Source organism: Curcuma longa, chromosome 17, assembly GCF_044706935.1.
Source record: "Curcuma longa cultivar G26 ecotype Majalengka, Jawa Barat chromosome 17, ITB_CL_G26_1.1, whole genome shotgun sequence".
In the NCBI taxonomy this organism is placed as follows: Eukaryota; Viridiplantae; Streptophyta; class Magnoliopsida; order Zingiberales; family Zingiberaceae; genus Curcuma; species Curcuma longa.
Window position 1 is genome coordinate 3,570,869 of NC_133877.1, and position 17,752 is coordinate 3,588,620.

At 42.4% G+C, this 17,752-nt stretch overlaps 4 protein-coding genes, 1 long non-coding RNA gene and 1 pseudogene across 5 annotated transcripts; 3 read left to right on the forward strand and 3 right to left on the reverse strand.

Annotated features, from left to right (window-relative positions):
* Window positions 1-641: 641 nt before the first annotated feature.
* LOC141848542 (eukaryotic translation initiation factor 5A-2-like) lies at window positions 642-2,796 on the reverse strand (annotated as a pseudogene).
* A 323-nt stretch (window positions 2,797-3,119) lies between these two features.
* Window positions 3,120-4,013, forward strand: LOC141848240 (protein CURLY FLAG LEAF 1-like). The gene is made up of 2 exons (XM_074736298.1): window positions 3,120-3,299; window positions 3,588-4,013. Exons 1-2 carry the CDS (start codon window positions 3,120-3,122, stop codon window positions 4,011-4,013), a joined length of 606 nt encoding a protein of 201 aa, XP_074592399.1.
* Window positions 4,014-4,734: 721 nt separating this feature from the next.
* LOC141811579 (uncharacterized) lies at window positions 4,735-7,257 on the reverse strand. The gene is made up of 5 exons (XM_074699600.1): window positions 7,016-7,257; window positions 6,298-6,396; window positions 6,109-6,217; window positions 5,235-5,444; window positions 4,735-5,150 (listed from the first exon to the last, which is right to left on the reverse strand). The coding sequence occupies exons 1-4, from the start codon at window positions 7,207-7,209 to the stop codon at window positions 5,316-5,318; spliced, it is 531 nt and encodes a 176-aa protein (XP_074555701.1). The 5' UTR covers window positions 7,210-7,257; the 3' UTR covers window positions 4,735-5,150; window positions 5,235-5,315.
* Window positions 7,258-8,578: 1,321 nt separating this feature from the next.
* On the forward strand, window positions 8,579-9,465 carry LOC141812004 (uncharacterized). The gene is made up of 3 exons (XM_074700092.1): window positions 8,579-8,738; window positions 8,821-9,099; window positions 9,190-9,465. Exons 1-3 carry the CDS (start codon window positions 8,602-8,604, stop codon window positions 9,254-9,256), a joined length of 483 nt encoding a protein of 160 aa, XP_074556193.1. The 5' UTR covers window positions 8,579-8,601; the 3' UTR covers window positions 9,257-9,465.
* A 176-nt stretch (window positions 9,466-9,641) lies between these two features.
* LOC141811580 (uncharacterized) lies at window positions 9,642-12,657 on the forward strand. Its single transcript, XR_012600179.1, has 4 exons — window positions 9,642-9,774; window positions 11,936-12,139; window positions 12,238-12,316; window positions 12,387-12,657. It is a non-coding gene; the product is annotated as an uncharacterized LOC141811580 (long non-coding RNA).
* A 1,274-nt stretch (window positions 12,658-13,931) lies between these two features.
* On the reverse strand, window positions 13,932-17,182 carry LOC141848438 (respiratory burst oxidase homolog protein C-like). The gene is made up of 7 exons (XM_074736466.1): window positions 16,479-17,182; window positions 16,352-16,400; window positions 16,153-16,266; window positions 15,259-16,080; window positions 14,865-15,179; window positions 14,698-14,780; window positions 13,932-14,624 (listed from the first exon to the last, which is right to left on the reverse strand). Exons 1-7 carry the CDS (start codon window positions 17,180-17,182, stop codon window positions 13,994-13,996), a joined length of 2,718 nt encoding a protein of 905 aa, XP_074592567.1. The 3' UTR covers window positions 13,932-13,993.
* Between the last annotated feature and the right edge of the window lie 570 nt (window positions 17,183-17,752).

Sequence of the window (17,752 nt, forward strand, 5' to 3'; positions counted from 1 at the left end):
TCACTAGGCAACAACTGCAGCTCCTTGGAGTGTCTTGTATGCTCATCGCCTCGTATGTTATGTTGTATTGCTTGTAAAATTGAAACCACTCTCCCCCCATGACTATTCATCAAAGTATTGATTAGTTTGCGTTATTTGGATAATTTACATTTCTAATGGGTTCTTCATTTGTTTTTGAACAGTTCGAATGCGTATCTACATGTAGTTACACCTGTACAAATTCCTACAACACTTAACAAGGACTTCGAATAATCCAGTACAGGAACAGAAATATTTCGAGGGAAGAACAAGCATAAAAAATCCCCAGAAACTCAACAACAAATGACATTGGTTTAATCAAGGAAGAAACCATTCAAAAAGTAGTATTTTAAATGTGAAGAATAAAGGTAAAAAATCAAAGAGAACCCTTAAATCCACATAGTGGTAACTATCTTTAAAAACAAGAATCACACAGATTGCAAGTGATCGATCAAAAAAAACCCATTCGAATAGTAGTTCAAGATTGAAGAATAAACACTTACAATAAACATCTTATGCATGAAGATTCATAATAAAAGAGGGCAGCTACTTGGGGCAGTATAGGATCGAAATATACTGCATAATAGCCCCAATGATCAATCATAGGAAAAATCCCTTGGAAGTATTTCGAATGTGAAGAATAAGCACTCACTATAAATATGTTTTTGCATGAAGATTCATGACAGATGACGGCAGCTACAGAGCTACTTGGGGCCAATGTCCTTGAGGGCACAAATCTGCTCTTCACCCATTGCAGACATCACCGAGACAACTAGGTCTTTTCCCTCCCCGAAACCATCTTTGATCTGCAATGTTAATTGGGTTAAATTGGCACAGGATGAACTTTTTTCTTCAATAAATAATTTTGAAAATACAGGGAAAAAACATAGGTAAAGCAATAAGCCTACCTGAATTTGAATATACTGACAAAAAAATCAACATAGAAGCGATACAAAATATCTTACACATTGTTGATATAGAAGAATTGGGTAAATCTCAAGTTAACCAACAAATGAAGACTTCAGCATGTAGGCATAAGTATGATGCAGAACATATACAAAAGTAAATCTTATATCCACTTTGCCAAACCTGAGTAAGCAAATTTTCATCTGTTGGGAGCCTCAGATCATCTTTGGTATTTCCATTTTCAGTCAAAAGGCTCACCTAACAAATGCATGTGTTAATTAGAATGAGTTGTCAAATTTAAAGAGCACATTAAATATCAAATTACAAGAAAACAGCATATTGACAATAAAAAAAATATAAACCATACAAAGCCATCCTCAGAGATGTCAATCAACTGGTAGTCTGTGCGATTAACATGAGGTACCTGTATACAGATTGAACAAATTTAAATATCGAAGATACATGTACAAAAAAAATCTACTTTTCTGCATGATAAGTTTGTAAACACACATCACAATTATGTGAGGATGGCACAATATCCTCAAGCTTCTTGGCATTGAAGATGTCTATTGCAACAAAGTGACACTTTGCATGACCATGCTTTCCAGTCTTGCTCGTTGAAACCTCAACAACCTAAAATACAAAATCAAAGCTGTAGTGCTTAAAAACATTGAAACAAAAAAGCTGTGCATATGAGGAATTAATATCGCATATCATGCACAAGAAAATGTGCATTCCAAATTGCTTTAAAAATTTCCAAATAAAATTAACCAAAAAGGATATCATGATAGGTATTAGCACACTACTTATGGAGTTAGAAACCAAAGTCCCATGTATGCAATAAGAGGAAAAGTAACCTCCAAAATTTTTAAATGTTTATTTTCATCCATTAGCTTAAAAATAACACATCAAAGTCAATAACTCCTAGTTTCCAGTTTATATTGTCCCTTGAACATTTTCCAGTCAATAACTCCCAAATTTCCAGTTTATATTGCCCCTGTGGCGGTGTGTCCATTGTAAAAGTATAGCTTACTCCACTGAGAAATAGGAAGAGCCTTGAGAAACTCTCATATAGATGAACCATCCAATGGAATTATTAGTGACAAGCAAAGACCATCACTACAGTGCAGAGTAACAAAAAACAATAACAATAAATAAGAGAGTGCAGTTTATTTAATCACAGACCCATAGTTTAGATCACCCTCATTCCCTCAAAATGAGATGGATCAAACCACAAAATACGTGACAACTCAGTCAACGCGCCAAACAATTATCACAGCAAATCTCGATCAAACCAAAGAATCCAACATAGTTGGAAGGACATACACGGGAAATGGTTTCAACAAGTAAGGTGAATTAACATAAGCTAGGCAACTAACACACACAAGAAGAAGAAGAAAGCGCATCAATAATCGAAGAAACATAAATGGGTGGAGCGGGCAAACCAAAAACCTTGCAGGGCCTGCCCTTGATGACGATGTATCCGTTCTTCCGGATCGTCCCAGCCTGCTGTGGATAAGTCTTGGAAGCCCCGGCGTCAGCCTTCGACTCGAAGTGATGCTCCTCGTCCGACATGATCGCTGATGCAATGGACAGAAAATGTTTAATGGATCAAACAACACACTGAAGAAGAGGCGCATCAGGGCGACCGATCGATCTAGGGTAAAGGGAGGATCAGGGCGACCGATCGAACGCTCAGTACCTGGCAGGCGGAGGGCGGTGGCGCAGCAGCGATGAAGCGAAACGCAATCGGAGCAGATCAGAATCCGCTTGAAGCATCGCGCTAGGGTTACCTTTCTATAGATGCGAATATGCCGTTGGGGAGACTAGAACCGTCGGATCTGGAAATAACGGATGGATTCAGAGTGACATTTCGTTTCATTTTATTATCAAAATAATCACATCTCCATTAATAAATAAAATAATTTAAAACATACTTTAAAAATAAGTATTTTAATTTTAGTTTAAAAAGTGTTTTATAATAGAAAAAGTTTACTTGTAGAAGCATTTTTCATTCAATTTTTTTTTTTTAATCTTGTTAGAGAAAGAAAGAAAGAAGCTGCCACTCCCACTCATCGTCTTCCTCTTCTTCTCCTCCACCAGAGCCCCTCTCGTTATAACTGCATTCCCTCCCTCGCTTCCCTCGAGCGTTCGCGCTCTCCGTCTCCTACCTTTTCCAGGCTTCGCCTGTGGCAATGGATTTCCCTTATATCGACCAGATCGCCGCATCGCTACGGAGCTGCTCTCTGGGCGAACACCGTCCGACTCCGTCGCCGCCGACCAGCATCCCCGATGCGAGCGCCGGGAGGATCACGGTGGAGTTGAACTCGGAGATACCCCTTCCCTTCTGCTGGGAGCAGCGGCTCGACATTCAGGTGCGATCTGTTTCTCTTTCCTTCCTTCCTCCTCCCTCCGATTCTTCTCGTCGCCGTTGCTTGATCTAAATGCTCTGAATGCTTTGGCGTCGATTTCAAAGTGCGATGTTGAAACCCATTTTGGTGTCAAAATGCTTCCTTTATCTTCCCAGTGAAGAATACCGAGTTCTGATCGACGATGAGCTTCTGCGATTGCTTCTCCTTGTTTTTCTCTTTAATTTCCAATTCAAATGTGTAAATGCTCTTTTTTTTTATTTTGTTAACTGATTCGCTGTTTCCATCATGAAGACGGGGGAAATCCACTACATCAACTGGGAGACCGGCGAGAGGACCACCGCGGACCCTCGCTCCGCAGCCACTGCTTCGACATATTCATCGAGCTATTACTACACCGACGGAGACGAGGCCTCCGGTACCGGAAGCGGCAAAGAGGGATGCGAAGAGGAGGAAGACGACGACAATGGCATCGCCGACACAGCCGACCCCGACGAAGACGAAGCCTATGGTACCGGCAGCGGCATAGACACGAGCGACGAGGAAGAAGATGACTACAGTACAGCCGGCTCCTCCGACCCTTCCTCTACCGGAGACGACAGGCGAACCCTCGTCGCCGCCGGTTGCAGCGGCTGCTTCATGTACTTGATGGTCCCCAAGGGCACTCCCGCCTGCTCCAAGTGTGGCGCCGCCCTCATCCACCTCGGCAACTGCCTCTGAGAATGATGCGTGTCAACAGCGGTAGCTTCCATTTTCCCCTTTCTCATATTCTTTCGGTAGAGTGGTGGCGATAGTTTCGTCGGCGTCGACGGAGGAACTTGCGATCAGTGAGGATGAGAGATCTTGATTCGATATTTTGGGCGTCGGCTTTTGTTCCTGCACTCGCTGCCAATCCGCCGGCCGCCTGCGCGCAGGGACATACAGCCGAGTGATAGCGGGATTATGAGTTAGTTTTGCTTTCATTTTTCTTAAATTGTATTCTTGAATTGCATGTATGGTAGTTGATTATGTTTTTAATAGTGCTTAATGAAGATAAATACATTAACAAAAAAAAAGAATTACAAAAATCAAGGATAAATTGCAAAGAGCAAGTATATATAGATATATATTTATAAAAAACAATTTAAGACAAAGGAATCTGGCTCAGTAGGAAAAGCCACTGGGTGCAGATCCACAACCCAACAGAAGACAGTTCATCACACAGTCTGGGCGCGTCTCAATGATTGAGATTTTTACCAAGACACGCAGTCTTTTTTACCAAATCATTTTTCTCCTAAAATACCCTTCATTTTAGTTTTGAATAGGTTTTAAATTTAAATATATTGCAGGCTGAATGTTAAAAATTAAGATATAAGAGCATGTTAAAAAGAATATTTTGACTATAAGAGGGAATCTAAAAAAAAAAAGTAGATGTAATTAAGAAACAAATTAACACCGATTATCTGCCTATCTACATTCTGAGCAGGTTTTTGCAAGTAGGAAAAAAAAAAATCTAGCTGGATCCAACATGGTCCTTGTCAGCACCAAGCAGTCAGTAATAACAAAAGTTGATACAGGGTTTTCCACAAGAGAAAAACAAAATTATTTCATCCAGAATTCAACAGTTAGTTTAAAGTTTGGTGCTATGAAATAAATAGTCCTCTAGGAAGAGCAAGTTCCCTGTTAGTTCTTGCGACAGAAACTGATGGTGCATTGAAGAGAAGTAAAAACTCAGCCAGTGAAATCTCCACAGAAGATTGGGTGTCAACGCTTCTTCTTACTTGCCTTTGCAGCCCTTGATGGAGTTGCGACTAGATAGATGAACGATCCAACAAGCGACAGAACAGACACCAAGGAGCCGTATTTAGCTGCTAGCCTCTGCATATTACGCAAATAGGTCAAACAGAAAAAAAAAAAAAAAAAAAAGAACTGCAATGAAGAATAAGATATCGTGAGACTCACCTTAGCCTGAAGTGGTAGTTGGATCAGATTGAGTGAGATCAATTGTGTCAGTACATGGAAGTTGAAATTGCACATTAGATGTTATAAGGTAGAAAGAACTAAATAATAATGACAAAATTGGCTCGCGAAGCAACTCACCCATTGAAATTTCTTTTCAGGGGGCTTGTCAACGAGAACATCTATAGGCAGAATTGGGGTCGAATACGCTTCCTACATTAGGCGAACAAGCTACACCATTCAGCCATTGAAGTAGATAAAAAAAACTTTTAAGGACGTAACTAGAATTTAGGAATTGATAATACAATAACTGTGCTTTCCTTGTCGTTCAATAAGAAGTCCTAGTAGATTCATGCCTATACGGGTAGGTCCACTTTTTGTGGAATACAAGTCGAACCAATAATGAAAATATTTCTAGTGAATATCAGTAGATAGTTCACATATCATGAATGTTTGGAATCCAAATTATGCAAGGGCACATTTCACTTGCTAATGCAAATTGAAAGGTGATATCGGAAGAAACAAACCCAGTATATAACCTACTGTACTTTAAGAAATCATATGGGTAATTATTCTCATTCATTGTTCCTGCAGCAAAATGGCTGAGGTTCATAAACAAGTACCAAAATTTTTAAGCATCCTAACAAGTTTTAGCGGCCAAGATGTTCGAGCCATTAACTCTGACAGAATAACTTTTTCGTTCAAATAGTTTAGTATAAATTACTAAATACATGCCATCATGTGAATCATTTTCGTATAAACATTCTATGCCCGATGCTTTGAACAAGGAGCCAAAGAAATTACAGCAAGGATTCATAATGTATCACTCCAAAACTTTAGTTGAGTTCCATTCTAAACAGCATGAAGGAGAAAATACCTGTAGGACAGCCTTTGTAGGAACCCGGAATCTGATAACAGCAGGAGAACCATAGAATACGCCCTTTGATTTGGACTCCAGAACAAAAGAGTGAGAAGCAGAGGTGCCACTAAAAGTAACAAAAAGAAAATCATTTTATCAGATAGGATATTGGATTTATGATCAACAAGGTTTCATAGATTTACTCACGCATCAATCCTCTCCCACGTATTTGATGGACTGCTAGAGACGAGATCAAATTTATCTTGAGACCAACTATCATCTCTCAGGCTCACATCGTAAGCAGTTCTGTGATGTTTTCGATTGACAAACATTATACTAGAGAAATTTTAGACAGGATATAAAGACAATAGTAGAACAATATAGCAAATGTACACATTAGAAAATAGTGAATGAATGAACAAATTTCCATTGGTTATAGACTTCTAGTGCAGGTCTATTTGGATAATTACTAAATTAATCATCATGGGCATATATTGCCTAACTTTTCCACAATAAAAACACAACGTAAGCTCTTAGGAAGTGAAGATCCACACTCATGGCGTTACAAATTTGAAATTGGGCCATGAGGCTTAAATTTGGATGAATCCCTAGCCTCTATAATCATTATTATCAGCAGATTTGGAGGCAATAGGCACAGGGAAGTGACATTTTTCATTCTAAGCTAAGGTAGCATTCAAAAAAAAAAGTAGATGAAATTACAGTATAACGCAATCAAAGATTATCGAACAAATTTTGAAGGAAAAATAAGAGATCACATTGATAAGTAGAAGCATCGGATGGAAAATTGTTAAGGAAGATCTGAAACATGATGAATAATATCCCATTAGATCAGAAGATTAATGTTAACATCACAATTTTACAAAACATAGAAAAAAAAACATGTAGATCTTCGAGATTAGCTCACGAGGATCCTTCGTTGTAAAGGTCTATCGAGACGGAGACACGTTCGATGCCAGATTTGAGCCGCGCAAGGCTCACCTTCTTGTGAGCGACCACGAAGGGGATATCAGAGTCAGCCAGCGATGCTGAAAATGCAGCGAAGAGGATCGCGGCGACGAGCAAGAGCAAAGAAGATCCCGATCTACTGGCTTTCGCCATGCCTAGGGTTTCCGGTTCCTAGGAAGTCAGTCCAAAATGGAGAACAAGCGCGAGAGGCGGAGTATCGATTCACCGCGATTTCCCTATGATTTATGCAGTTAAGACCCCAAGTTAATTAACTTTGTAAGTTTTTTAAACTTAATTGTTTTTAATTGCTAAATTTTTAACTTTTTTTTTTGCAGAATGATTATTTACACTTGCAATTTCTAAATCTATCTTATAAATTACAAAAAAATTTCATAAATATGATCTCAACGTTGTTTTTATTGAATTTTCTTCATTAAAAAATTACTAAATAAATATATACTTTTTTACTAAATATGATCTCTAATTATTCATATTATTAAAAAAGTTTTTTTTAAACAACTTTGGTCAAAACTCTTACAACTAATCAAACGTTAAAGAAAAACTATATCACTCTAAAATATTTTTATCAAAATTACTATAATATATCATTTTAATTAAATTTAGTTAGAGAGATATTTTTAAAATCAAATTCTAAATAAAATGTTTTTGTAATAAATCATGAAAGAGGATATCCTTTTATTTTAATGATATGCTACGCATAAAATTTAGATGTTATATGAATGATTAGATTAGTCACGTGCTAAAGTTTTTATATAGATTTGAAGATAAAATAAAAATTCTATCATATTTTTTTATCAACACAAAGAAACATGATTTTAATATTTTTCATTGGATTTCTCGTTTTATTTTATTAGGCCTTTTTTAGAATGAGCGGCGGGCCGAACGCCATCCCCGTCCCCGTCCCCGTCCCCGGACCTTCAGCCCCTGATTCCTCGCCGGTCTCCTTCCTCACACCGCTCCTGTACCCGGACCTCCAGTCCCGGCGCCTTCCTCTTTCCTCCTCCGCACAACGCCGCCGTCTCCCCTCCAAGACTCGGCCTCAGCCGGCATTGCAGGAGGCAACAAGCGAGCAATACTTACACCCTCTGTAAGGCTCTGCTTCTACTCTGCCGTTGACTACTCTGATCCCGGCGGTTCTGGGAGGCCGGTGCCGCGCGGCGGAGTTGAGCGGTTACAGTGGAGCGACCTCGCACGGGATCTTATTCAAGGAGGCTACATGCAGACCCAGTGCTTGGGCCGACGCCCGCAGTAGACGACACCTCACTGCTAGTAAAGTTTTAGCGTCGACCCACACCGAACCTTTCGAACAGTGAAAAACCCTTCCGGCTCCTTCTCCCCACTTCCAGTACCTTCTTCACTCAGCTTTCCACGTGTCCTTCTAGCGCCTTCCACCTGTCCCATCAATCGATCCACCTCGCACCACGTCGTCACCTGCTTCCCCTGCCGATATATTGCATCCCCATGGCGCCATGGCGGTACTCGAGCAAAGAACACAGTCCCAATCCACTCGCAGCTCGTCCTCTCATGGCTTCAAAAGCTTTGGCAAGATTGTTGCGCCCGCTCGCCGGCGTTCGCCCCTTCACCACTTTGACGCAGTCGAAGTTGCCCCCCGTCGCCTCGCCGTCCGTCAAGCACCTCGTCTTCTCCGAGTCCAAGCGAAGGTAACAGATGTATCAATTTATCGGTGAAAGCATAACGGCTTATATAATTTAACGGAAATAACTGTTGGTATCGGGCGACCAGAAAGGCGGAGTTTGTGCCGGTGTACGTGGCGCTGGGGCTGATCGCGACGTCGACGTCGCTGGGGCTCCACATGGCGATGCAGCAGCTCCGCCACGCGCCCAACGTGCTGGTGAGCAAGAAGAAGCGGGAGACGCTGCCGGAGGTGGTCGACCCGGACTGGGCCGTCGCCAAGGCCGAGCGCTTCATCTCCGGCTCCATCTTCCGCCGGGTGGCGCAACTGCAAGACTTCGACGCCGTCCGAGCCGGTATATCCGATCCCACCAGAGAAGAAACCAACGCGTGAGCTAATCGTCTCCTCTTTTACGCAAAGAAAATGAAGTGTCTTGTCGAATTGAATAGTTGATTTGATTTGATCTGGATCGACTGCAGGAAAGAGCATGTGGTGACGCTGAAGACGGTTGGAGTCGATCCAGTCGCGATTTCCACGCAAACTTGAACTACTAAATAACGCTGTCGAATATGTAAATAGATAAGAAGTTATTCGCTGTGAGCTCTACTTCGTTGTGTTATGTAAATAGCTGCAAGCTGAAGCTACTCGCTGTGCGTCCTACTTTGTTTGTTACTTGTGCAAGTCAGGAAAACTAAATTCGAGCTAATTCCTGCGTTTTTTTTTTCCAAAATGATTTTACACTTATTTGCTTTAAATATTTACACTATAAATGCGAAAATGATTTGTTATGAAAAATAAATTTTTTCCAAAAAAGTGATTGGCGGAACGTGTTTTTCCACTCGTAAAAAAATCTTTCCTATTATAGGCTTCGGCCCATTATGAGACTTAGCCTCAGTGCCGACGGCCCCTGCTCGTGCCCTAGTTCTTGAAGTACTAGCAACTGCTCACGACGGTGGCGGGAGGTGGAGAATCAATGGCACCTTGCCATGGGCGGCGTCGTTGTTATTGTTTGTGCCCTCAGGTTTAACGTGGAGCTCCAGAAGGGTATTGCTACGAGTGGTCGGGTTAGTTATCTACATTGCTATGCTTCTATCTCCATCCTTGGCTCGGATCCATTACATTTTTTTGATTCCATAAAAAAGGATGCGTCGAATGAAGATTTTTCTGTCTTTATTTTTATCCATGGATCATCACTTTGCTTGTTTCTTACTCGAATAAAAATAAAGGACGAATGCTTGAAGAGATGAATTTAAACAATCATCTTTCTTAATTGGTACGCCTAAAATAGAATGGAAAATTAATTAAACTTGTTGATCATTGGCGTAGAAAGATGTAAACAGTTTGATTTTGTTTTGTTTTCATTCAATCTTTGGAATCTATAACCTAAAACAGGGTCTTAGCTTATGCTCCGTTTATCAATTAACACCCATTAGTGAATGCAACTTTTTGTTTGTTCTGAAGTTTTTAGAAAGCGCAACATAGAAAAGAATTAACAAGTATGAAAGACACATATGAAATTTTAAGATTAGATGTCAAAGAAGAAAAAAAATCACCGTATTAAAAAAATTTATGGAGTATATTAGCAATAATAGTATGAATACCTTACATTATGTTACTTTTTCTTTGACGAATAAGCCATCGACTCGATCCTTGAGTCATTATACCTACTCATTCCCTTAGTAGGGTCTTCGAGGACCATGAGGGCACAAATGTATATCTTTTTTCTTCCTCCTCATGGTAGGTACATAAGTACATTATCCCACTCCCCATAGGTTTCGTGTGCGACGACGCGGGGGAAGTGACGAATTAGAAACCAGTGATTGATTCTTTGTTTATATGGCAAAATGACTTCCAACAATATCTTTGACATTAAACTATCTTGATCTCATGCATACTTTAGATGTTTATGATACCGTGGATGGGAGAATCACAAGATAAGTCAAAAGTTCGGTCAAAGTTAAGCGTGGAGGTCAAAACAACAACTTGATTCCTCCGCTAGCTCGGTGCATCCAATTCCAAAGGATTTAGATTCGTCGACTCTATAAGTTCGGTCCATCTAACTCTAAAGGACTCGGACTCTTCGATTTTATAAGTTCGGTCCACCGACTCTAGAGGACTCCGACTTCTCGACTCCATCAATTCGGTCCACTCGACTTTAGAGGACTCTGACTCTTTGACTTCGTCAATTTAGTCCACTTAACTTCAGAGGACTCAGATTCTTGGATTTCATTAGCTCGGTCCATCCTACTCTAAAGAACTATGACTTGTCGACTTTATCAACTCAGTCACCCAACTCTTAAAGACTCGTACTCTTCGATCCTTTTAGCTCGATCATTTCGACTTCAAAGGATCCAGACTCTTAGAACTCTTTCAACCTACTTTCTATGAGTAATCTACCATTTTCAAACACAATATCATGTTTGGACGGAGGAACAATCATGTAGTTGTCAAACTTGGTTTCCTAAATGCTTTCCTACATACACGTGGCATTCAACAAGTGAAGAAGCAAGTAACGGTTGTGTCAGATCTGATCTTCCATGACGTGGAGATGTTCTTTTGGTAACTATATAAACTCTGGAAAAGCCACGCACAAGAAGGTATGCAAAAGAACAAATTCATCTATTTCGTCTTCTATAATTCTATTACTTTTATCTTCTCTCAATCCCTGTGTTAATTTGAGCGTCAGAGTGGCCACGCTGAACTCCCTCGGTATCCATTTTAACTTCTACTTGAGTGTTGCAAACATTTTAGTATCTTCCTCGTCCTTAGTCCGTTGACAAAGTCTACAATTCGTCTCCTCAACAGTCGTCTTTTGTTGATTTATCAGACCACAGTCTCAGACAGAAACATTTTATTACATCAACTTAAAGTCTTAAATATTGGAGGAGTCTCTAACTAGAGCACTTTCGTGTCCTCAAAACTTTTCTTTGTAGATCTATAGCGATATAACTTTCTCGAAGGAGACCTCTTTTTTGTTATCCTTTGAATAAAGTTTTCATCAACAGTTAGGTGTAGACTTATTCTCAACATCCACTCACCATAAATATCAAGAGATCGCACTACTAGCTTGGACAATTAATAGCTTAGTTGAACTCAGATTAACATTGAGCTAGACTTGCCAAAACATGTCAAATCTATAAAGTCTCCAAAGCCCATGCTAAGTTGCTAACTTTTATTTATTTATTTTCAGAAGTAAATTTCATTCATGAGCTAATGTGAATGCAGGTGCTACAATCTTTCATAGAGCTGAAGAAGAAATAAGACTAGTGATCCCAAATGGGACAAAGATGGTCTGCCTTCATGAAAACTCAGTTTTCTTTATCATGACCTGGATTGATTCTGCCTGTTCTGGCTGTTGCAGAAAGAAACATATATACAAGCTTCTGTTTGGGATGTTTCACTGTACATCAATAATGATGTTCTGGATACGTGCCTATTTCTCACCAAAGTTTTTCAGGCTATTCTTTCTGTTCTAAATTAATTTGCGCAGTGCATGCCGTTCTAAATCTGTATTTCGTTTTGCTCAGCTTGCCGTTAAAACGCGATTATCAAATTTGAGAGCTGAGACGATGCTGATCTCAAGTGGGCATCATCATCAACCAATCGGTGAGTCTCGAACTATTGCTCCTTTCTATACTAAACAGGTTAAACTTTATCTTATTTTCAACCTTGTTAGGCCAATGGTTCATATCCTGCTCTACTACGATCCGAGTAAATAAATATTTAGTTGAAACGGTGGTCTATTTAAGAAATGCAATGGAACTCGAGGACAGGTCTGGAAATTTGTCGTATGTTTTCTTGCGATATAGAAAACTTAAAAAGTTTTCCTCTACTACTACCTCTGTAGTCCTCGTATTGTCTTTATCTCTCTTATTGAAAGAGAGACTTTGTGACTGTTTTAGGAGGTGAGACTTTGTAACGAGCTTGCGTAATTACATTGAATTAGACAGGACATTTAGACACGTATAGCATCACTTCGAAAATGTTTTTTTTTAGGTTCATTGACTTTAAATTTACTTCTTTTTTATTTTTATATATGATAATATTATTGATAATTTTTTGTATGCCAATAGTCTCACCTCGGAGAGTTCTATTTGGCTGGGTGTAATCGAATTCAGTTTAAGTTTGGTTTTTTTGTAAATTCAAGTTTTAAATAATTTTGAATAGTTTGAATTCATGAATGGTTCGAATTTATTGACTATTTATCTAGAAAGTATTTTTATTTTATTTTAACGAGATTCAACTCTTGTTTATTGTAGTAATATTTACAGTAGCCAATTCAATTGGAGGCTTGTTAATATGTGAAATAAGTCAAAGAGCATTAACATCCATTCACTTTAAAAGATGAAATTTTATTTCTTATGGTTGCTTTCACGATCATCTAAGGAAGTAAATCAGGAAGTTGATTACTGGAAGAGAATATTACTTCAATTTTGTTGAGATTTAATTCTTATCTATTTTTATAAGTCTAATTTGTAGTAATCAATTCAATCATATTCCATGAGCATTAATATCCATTCGCAATCTTGCACAGATACTCTAATTTATATATAAATTCGTACGACTTTTCATTGTTGCAATCAATTCGTACAATTTAAAGGCCTTCTTCACATTTTTTTAGAAGTAAATTAAATATCGCTCTCGGAACATAGCTGAGTTGGTTACGACGGAATAGACTTGCAGAAGATGGCAAGAATTCGAATTTCAGCGAAGTCGAGCAATATCCTTCTCCGTCGTGATCAATTGTAGTTTCTCAATTTACTTTCTCACAAATAGTCGTAGGGTCGATCGTGTGGAATTACTGAGAGGTGGATTCTACTTTTTACAGAAAATAGAAGTAAATTAAATATCCCATTATTATATTTAAAATTCACGCCGCTAAATTGCTTTACGGATCATTTTTGCACTGGAGGAACTTAATGATTAAAAAAAGAAAAAAAACACACATAATTTAAAAATATCATTTTGGTGTGATTTGGTCAAAATCGAACACAAGAAGCGTAAAATTGTCAAATTCATCACGTCGTCATCATCAATAATACTACCATTGATTGCTTCATGGATTTTGTTTTAAATGAAAATGGTCAAATTTAGACTGAAAGTCTCAATTCTCTCATCTCTTTAAATGTGTATACTATAAACTATATAAGAAATTAATATTATTGTGGTCAGCTTGCAACTAAACAATATAATGGTGTTTGTATTTAATTCAAAGCCCTGGATAAGATTGAATTGGTTATTAAGGATCGCTAGGTGACAGCTTAGATTCCATTGTGATTAATTTCAGAAATTTTCTGTGTGGAACTCGAACTTTGTGGTGGTCTTGTGCGAGAAATCCTGCGCCAGCTGACGCAGCTCCTTCGTCAGCGTCGGAGCTCCGCAGTAGAACACACCAATGCGCTCGTCGTGGTGGTTGAGGGCGATGCGCTTGTAGACGTTGCGCCAGTTGGGGCGGGCGAAGTGGGACTTGACGCGGGTGCCGGAGACGACGTCGACGCCGCTCTTGGCGTGGTGCAGCGACTGCAGCATGGCGATGAGGGCGGAGCGGGCGTCGCCCTCCTCGTACACGCTGGTGCAGTAGTTGTGCAGCTCGATCACGCGCTTCTTGTCTGTCTCCGCCACCTCGTTCATCACCCCCCGGAACCACTCGAACGACCCCTGCTCCCGCGTCACCCAGTAGAAGTACGCTCGCCGCGTCTTGAACGACGACGACACCGATGACGACTGTGGCTGGTCGCCGGCTTCTTCGTCCGGCACGACCGAGTCCAGCTCCTTCATGTTGTTGACGATGTCCTTGACGATGCTGATGAAGGGGGTGGCGCCGATGCCCAGCCCCACCAGCAGCACCACTTTGTACTTCTTGTAATCCTGCGCCGGCGCGCCGTATGGCCCGTCGATCAGCACTCTCGGCAAGCTGCGCGACAAGATGCCACAAAAACATCAAAGTTCGTCCCTTTTTCAGATCTTCTTCGACATACTCAACTCACCTTGGAGCGAGTCCGTTGCTGCTGCTGTCATCGTAGTCCGCCCTCAGCAGCCCGCTCTTCCCTCCGGTCGGTGGCTGACAAACCTGCGCAATTATTATTGCAAACAGAGCTCGTCAATTTATAGCTCTGTAAATCGAAGAAAGCATTGATTAATTACATTCACAGACCTGCGAGAAGACAGCCTTGAGTTGCCTTGTCCAGTCGCCGAGCGTTCGAATGTGCACGCTGATGTAGTCGTCCTGTGGAGCAGAGGTGATGGAGAATGGATGCCACTGGAAGGGGGAGACGGCGGCGCAGTTGAGGAAGATGTACTGCCCGCTTCTATACCTGAAGCCTTGCGGCTTGGAAACATGGAGGGTCAACACATTGCCAGGGTACACCGCCACCTTCAGTATCTTCACCGCCCTGATGCTTGATCTGAAGACCCTGATTAAGCGTTCGCTCGCGTACAGGATCAATGGAATCGCCAGGTACATCCATGTCTGCGACCAACGATGGTTTTTGGAACGGAGTTAGTAAATGAGGGAAGAAGAGATGCTTGCTTAGATTCAGTGTGCGCACCGTTCGCTTGTACCATTTCTTGGTGAGGTAGAGGAAGTTGCCATGGACGAGGAGGAGCGCGTAGACGACGACGAATAGGTGGTGAGAGTACCAGAAGGCGTTGTAGCCGGTGAGGCGGTTGAAGGGCTTGGGGAGGCGGGCGCGGCCTCGTCGGAAGTAAGGCGTGGCCAAGGTGAAGGCCACGGCCATGAGCACCACTATGACGATGCCCGTCCAGCCTTCGTTCCCCTTTACGAACCACCAGTAGTCGTCCGGCCGCTCGTCGCCGAAGAAGTTCTTCATCGAGCTATAATACTCCTCGTCGCTCGCGTGGAGCAGCCTCGGGAAGTCGCACGTCAGGTGCGAGACCGCGTGCAGCCCGACGCCCACGGCGATGCCGACGGCGATCACCTTGTGGAAGTTGAGGTTGTCGTCGAAGGGTAGGACGCGGCCGAGGCGGGTCTTGGTGCGGAGCCAGGTTATGGTGTTGCGGCAGACGGGGAGGAGGATGAGCGCCATGTTGAACTTGAGCGTCTCAGCGCCGCCCTTCGCCACGCAGACGCAGGCGCCCATGATGTGATACACCTCCCGCCGCCGGTATTGCACGTACTTCCAGGTGAAGAGGACGGCGCAGATGCAGAGCCAGAGCGCCATCACCCATACCCGCTGCCAGTTGTCCTCCATGAAGTACCGGAACCGCTGGTACCACCGCCGCACCGGGTTCTCTTCCTTCGCCAGCCGAAGCTTCTGGCTCAGCAGCTGGCTCAGGTTCCGACTGTTCGTCGTCCCGATCTGCATCGATTCGCTCGGCACTTGCAGCAGCAGCATCTCCAAATTATATATCTGCATTCAACACTTGGTCAGCCAAATCAATCATAATTAAATCGAATTCATGTATTGAAATGCATGGCTTACCTCGATGTAGCCGAGGTTGTCGGGGTCCAACTCCTCCATGATCAGGGCGGCGTATTCCGCCGCCTGTTCTTGGATCGTCGACAACTTGTTGGCCGAAGCGCTCAGCGAGATCAGCTGTTGAATCATCCGAATTCGTGAGTTTAGTTGATCATCCGCAGAGAGAGAGAAGAGAGAGAGAGATCTTGAGTTAATTAATCACCTCTTTGACCTCTTCCTCTGTTATCCTTCCGTCCAAGTCCTTGTCCAACCTGCTTGAGCAAGTCACGTTAGTGAGTTGCAAGATTCGGTGTTTTTATTAAATTGTGAAGTATGCGTAGAAATCGTACATGTCGAAGAAGGTTTGGAGCCGGGAGTCGAAGCTCTGGTCGGAGACTTGATCCCAGAACTCTTGTAGCTCATCCTTGGTGATCTCGTCGCCGGCGATCCTTCGCCTCCTCGCCAGCGCGTCGAACAGTTCGCTAGCGAACTCGTTCGACTCCTTCATGCCGATGCACTGCCCGAAGAGGGAGCGGTGGAGCCGGCCGTCCACGGCGAGCCCGTCGAAGCGCTTCTCGACGGCGGGCCACCCGGCGGCGTCCGTCGCCTTGGTGATGAACTTGAGCCGCTTCAGCGCGCGGGCCGCAGCTGACTTTGACCGGTCGATGGGCCCCGCCTGCGGCGAGCACTTGGTCAGCGACGCGAGCCGCAGGAGCTCCTGCGACACCTGCCGGAGCCGCGACGACGCGGAGCGGATCGACGAGAAGGAGGACGAGCGCCGCTCCAGCCTCCGCGCCAGCAGCGAAACCTCCGGCTCCTCCGCTGCCTCAGCTCCTCCGGCCGGCTTGACGCTGCGCACCGCCACTGCATCGTCGCGCAGGTCCAGGGTGATCTCCACGTACTCCTCGTCGTCGCCGGCGGCAGCAGAAGGTGGGAGGTTGAAGCGGGCGCTCTTGCGATTGCTGCCGCCGCCACGCTTTCCCAGATGGCCACTGAAGCCGACGCCATCCATCTCGTCGGCGTCTGTTTTCCGGTGATCATCGACGCTTCCCATCACTCAAAATTCTAACTCACAACTTCAATCAATACAGAGAAAAGACAGCAGGAGCGAATTCAATCAACGGAAAGGTAGATTGCTGCGTTGCACAAGGCGAATCGATTCGTGTGGTTTATATAGACAGAGTGAAGAATCGATGCCACAGTTACGCGGGAGAGAAAGAGAGAGAGAAGACGGCGGAGGTAGGTGAGGAGGACGAAGAGGGAGAAGCTTGTAATTTTGGTTTGACAAAGACGAGTCAACGGAAACGAGGAGAGTTTAACCGGCCATGGCATTTCAGTTCTTATTTTTCTCATTCCATCCATTCCATGAAATGGAATGCAAAGTTCATGCTGTGTAACCGGTTTTCGGCTAATTAAAACAATGAGCTGGTTTTCCATATAATAATAATAATAATAATAATATCCAAGAAAATAAAGATGAAAAACGACATGTTTAGTTGAATAATGAAAACTGAATTGAAAAAAAAACTAAATAATAAAAGTGAATGAGAATATATATTTATGGAAAATAATAATATTCTTGCTAATGTCATTCATTCGTCATTTTAACACCATGCATTTCTTA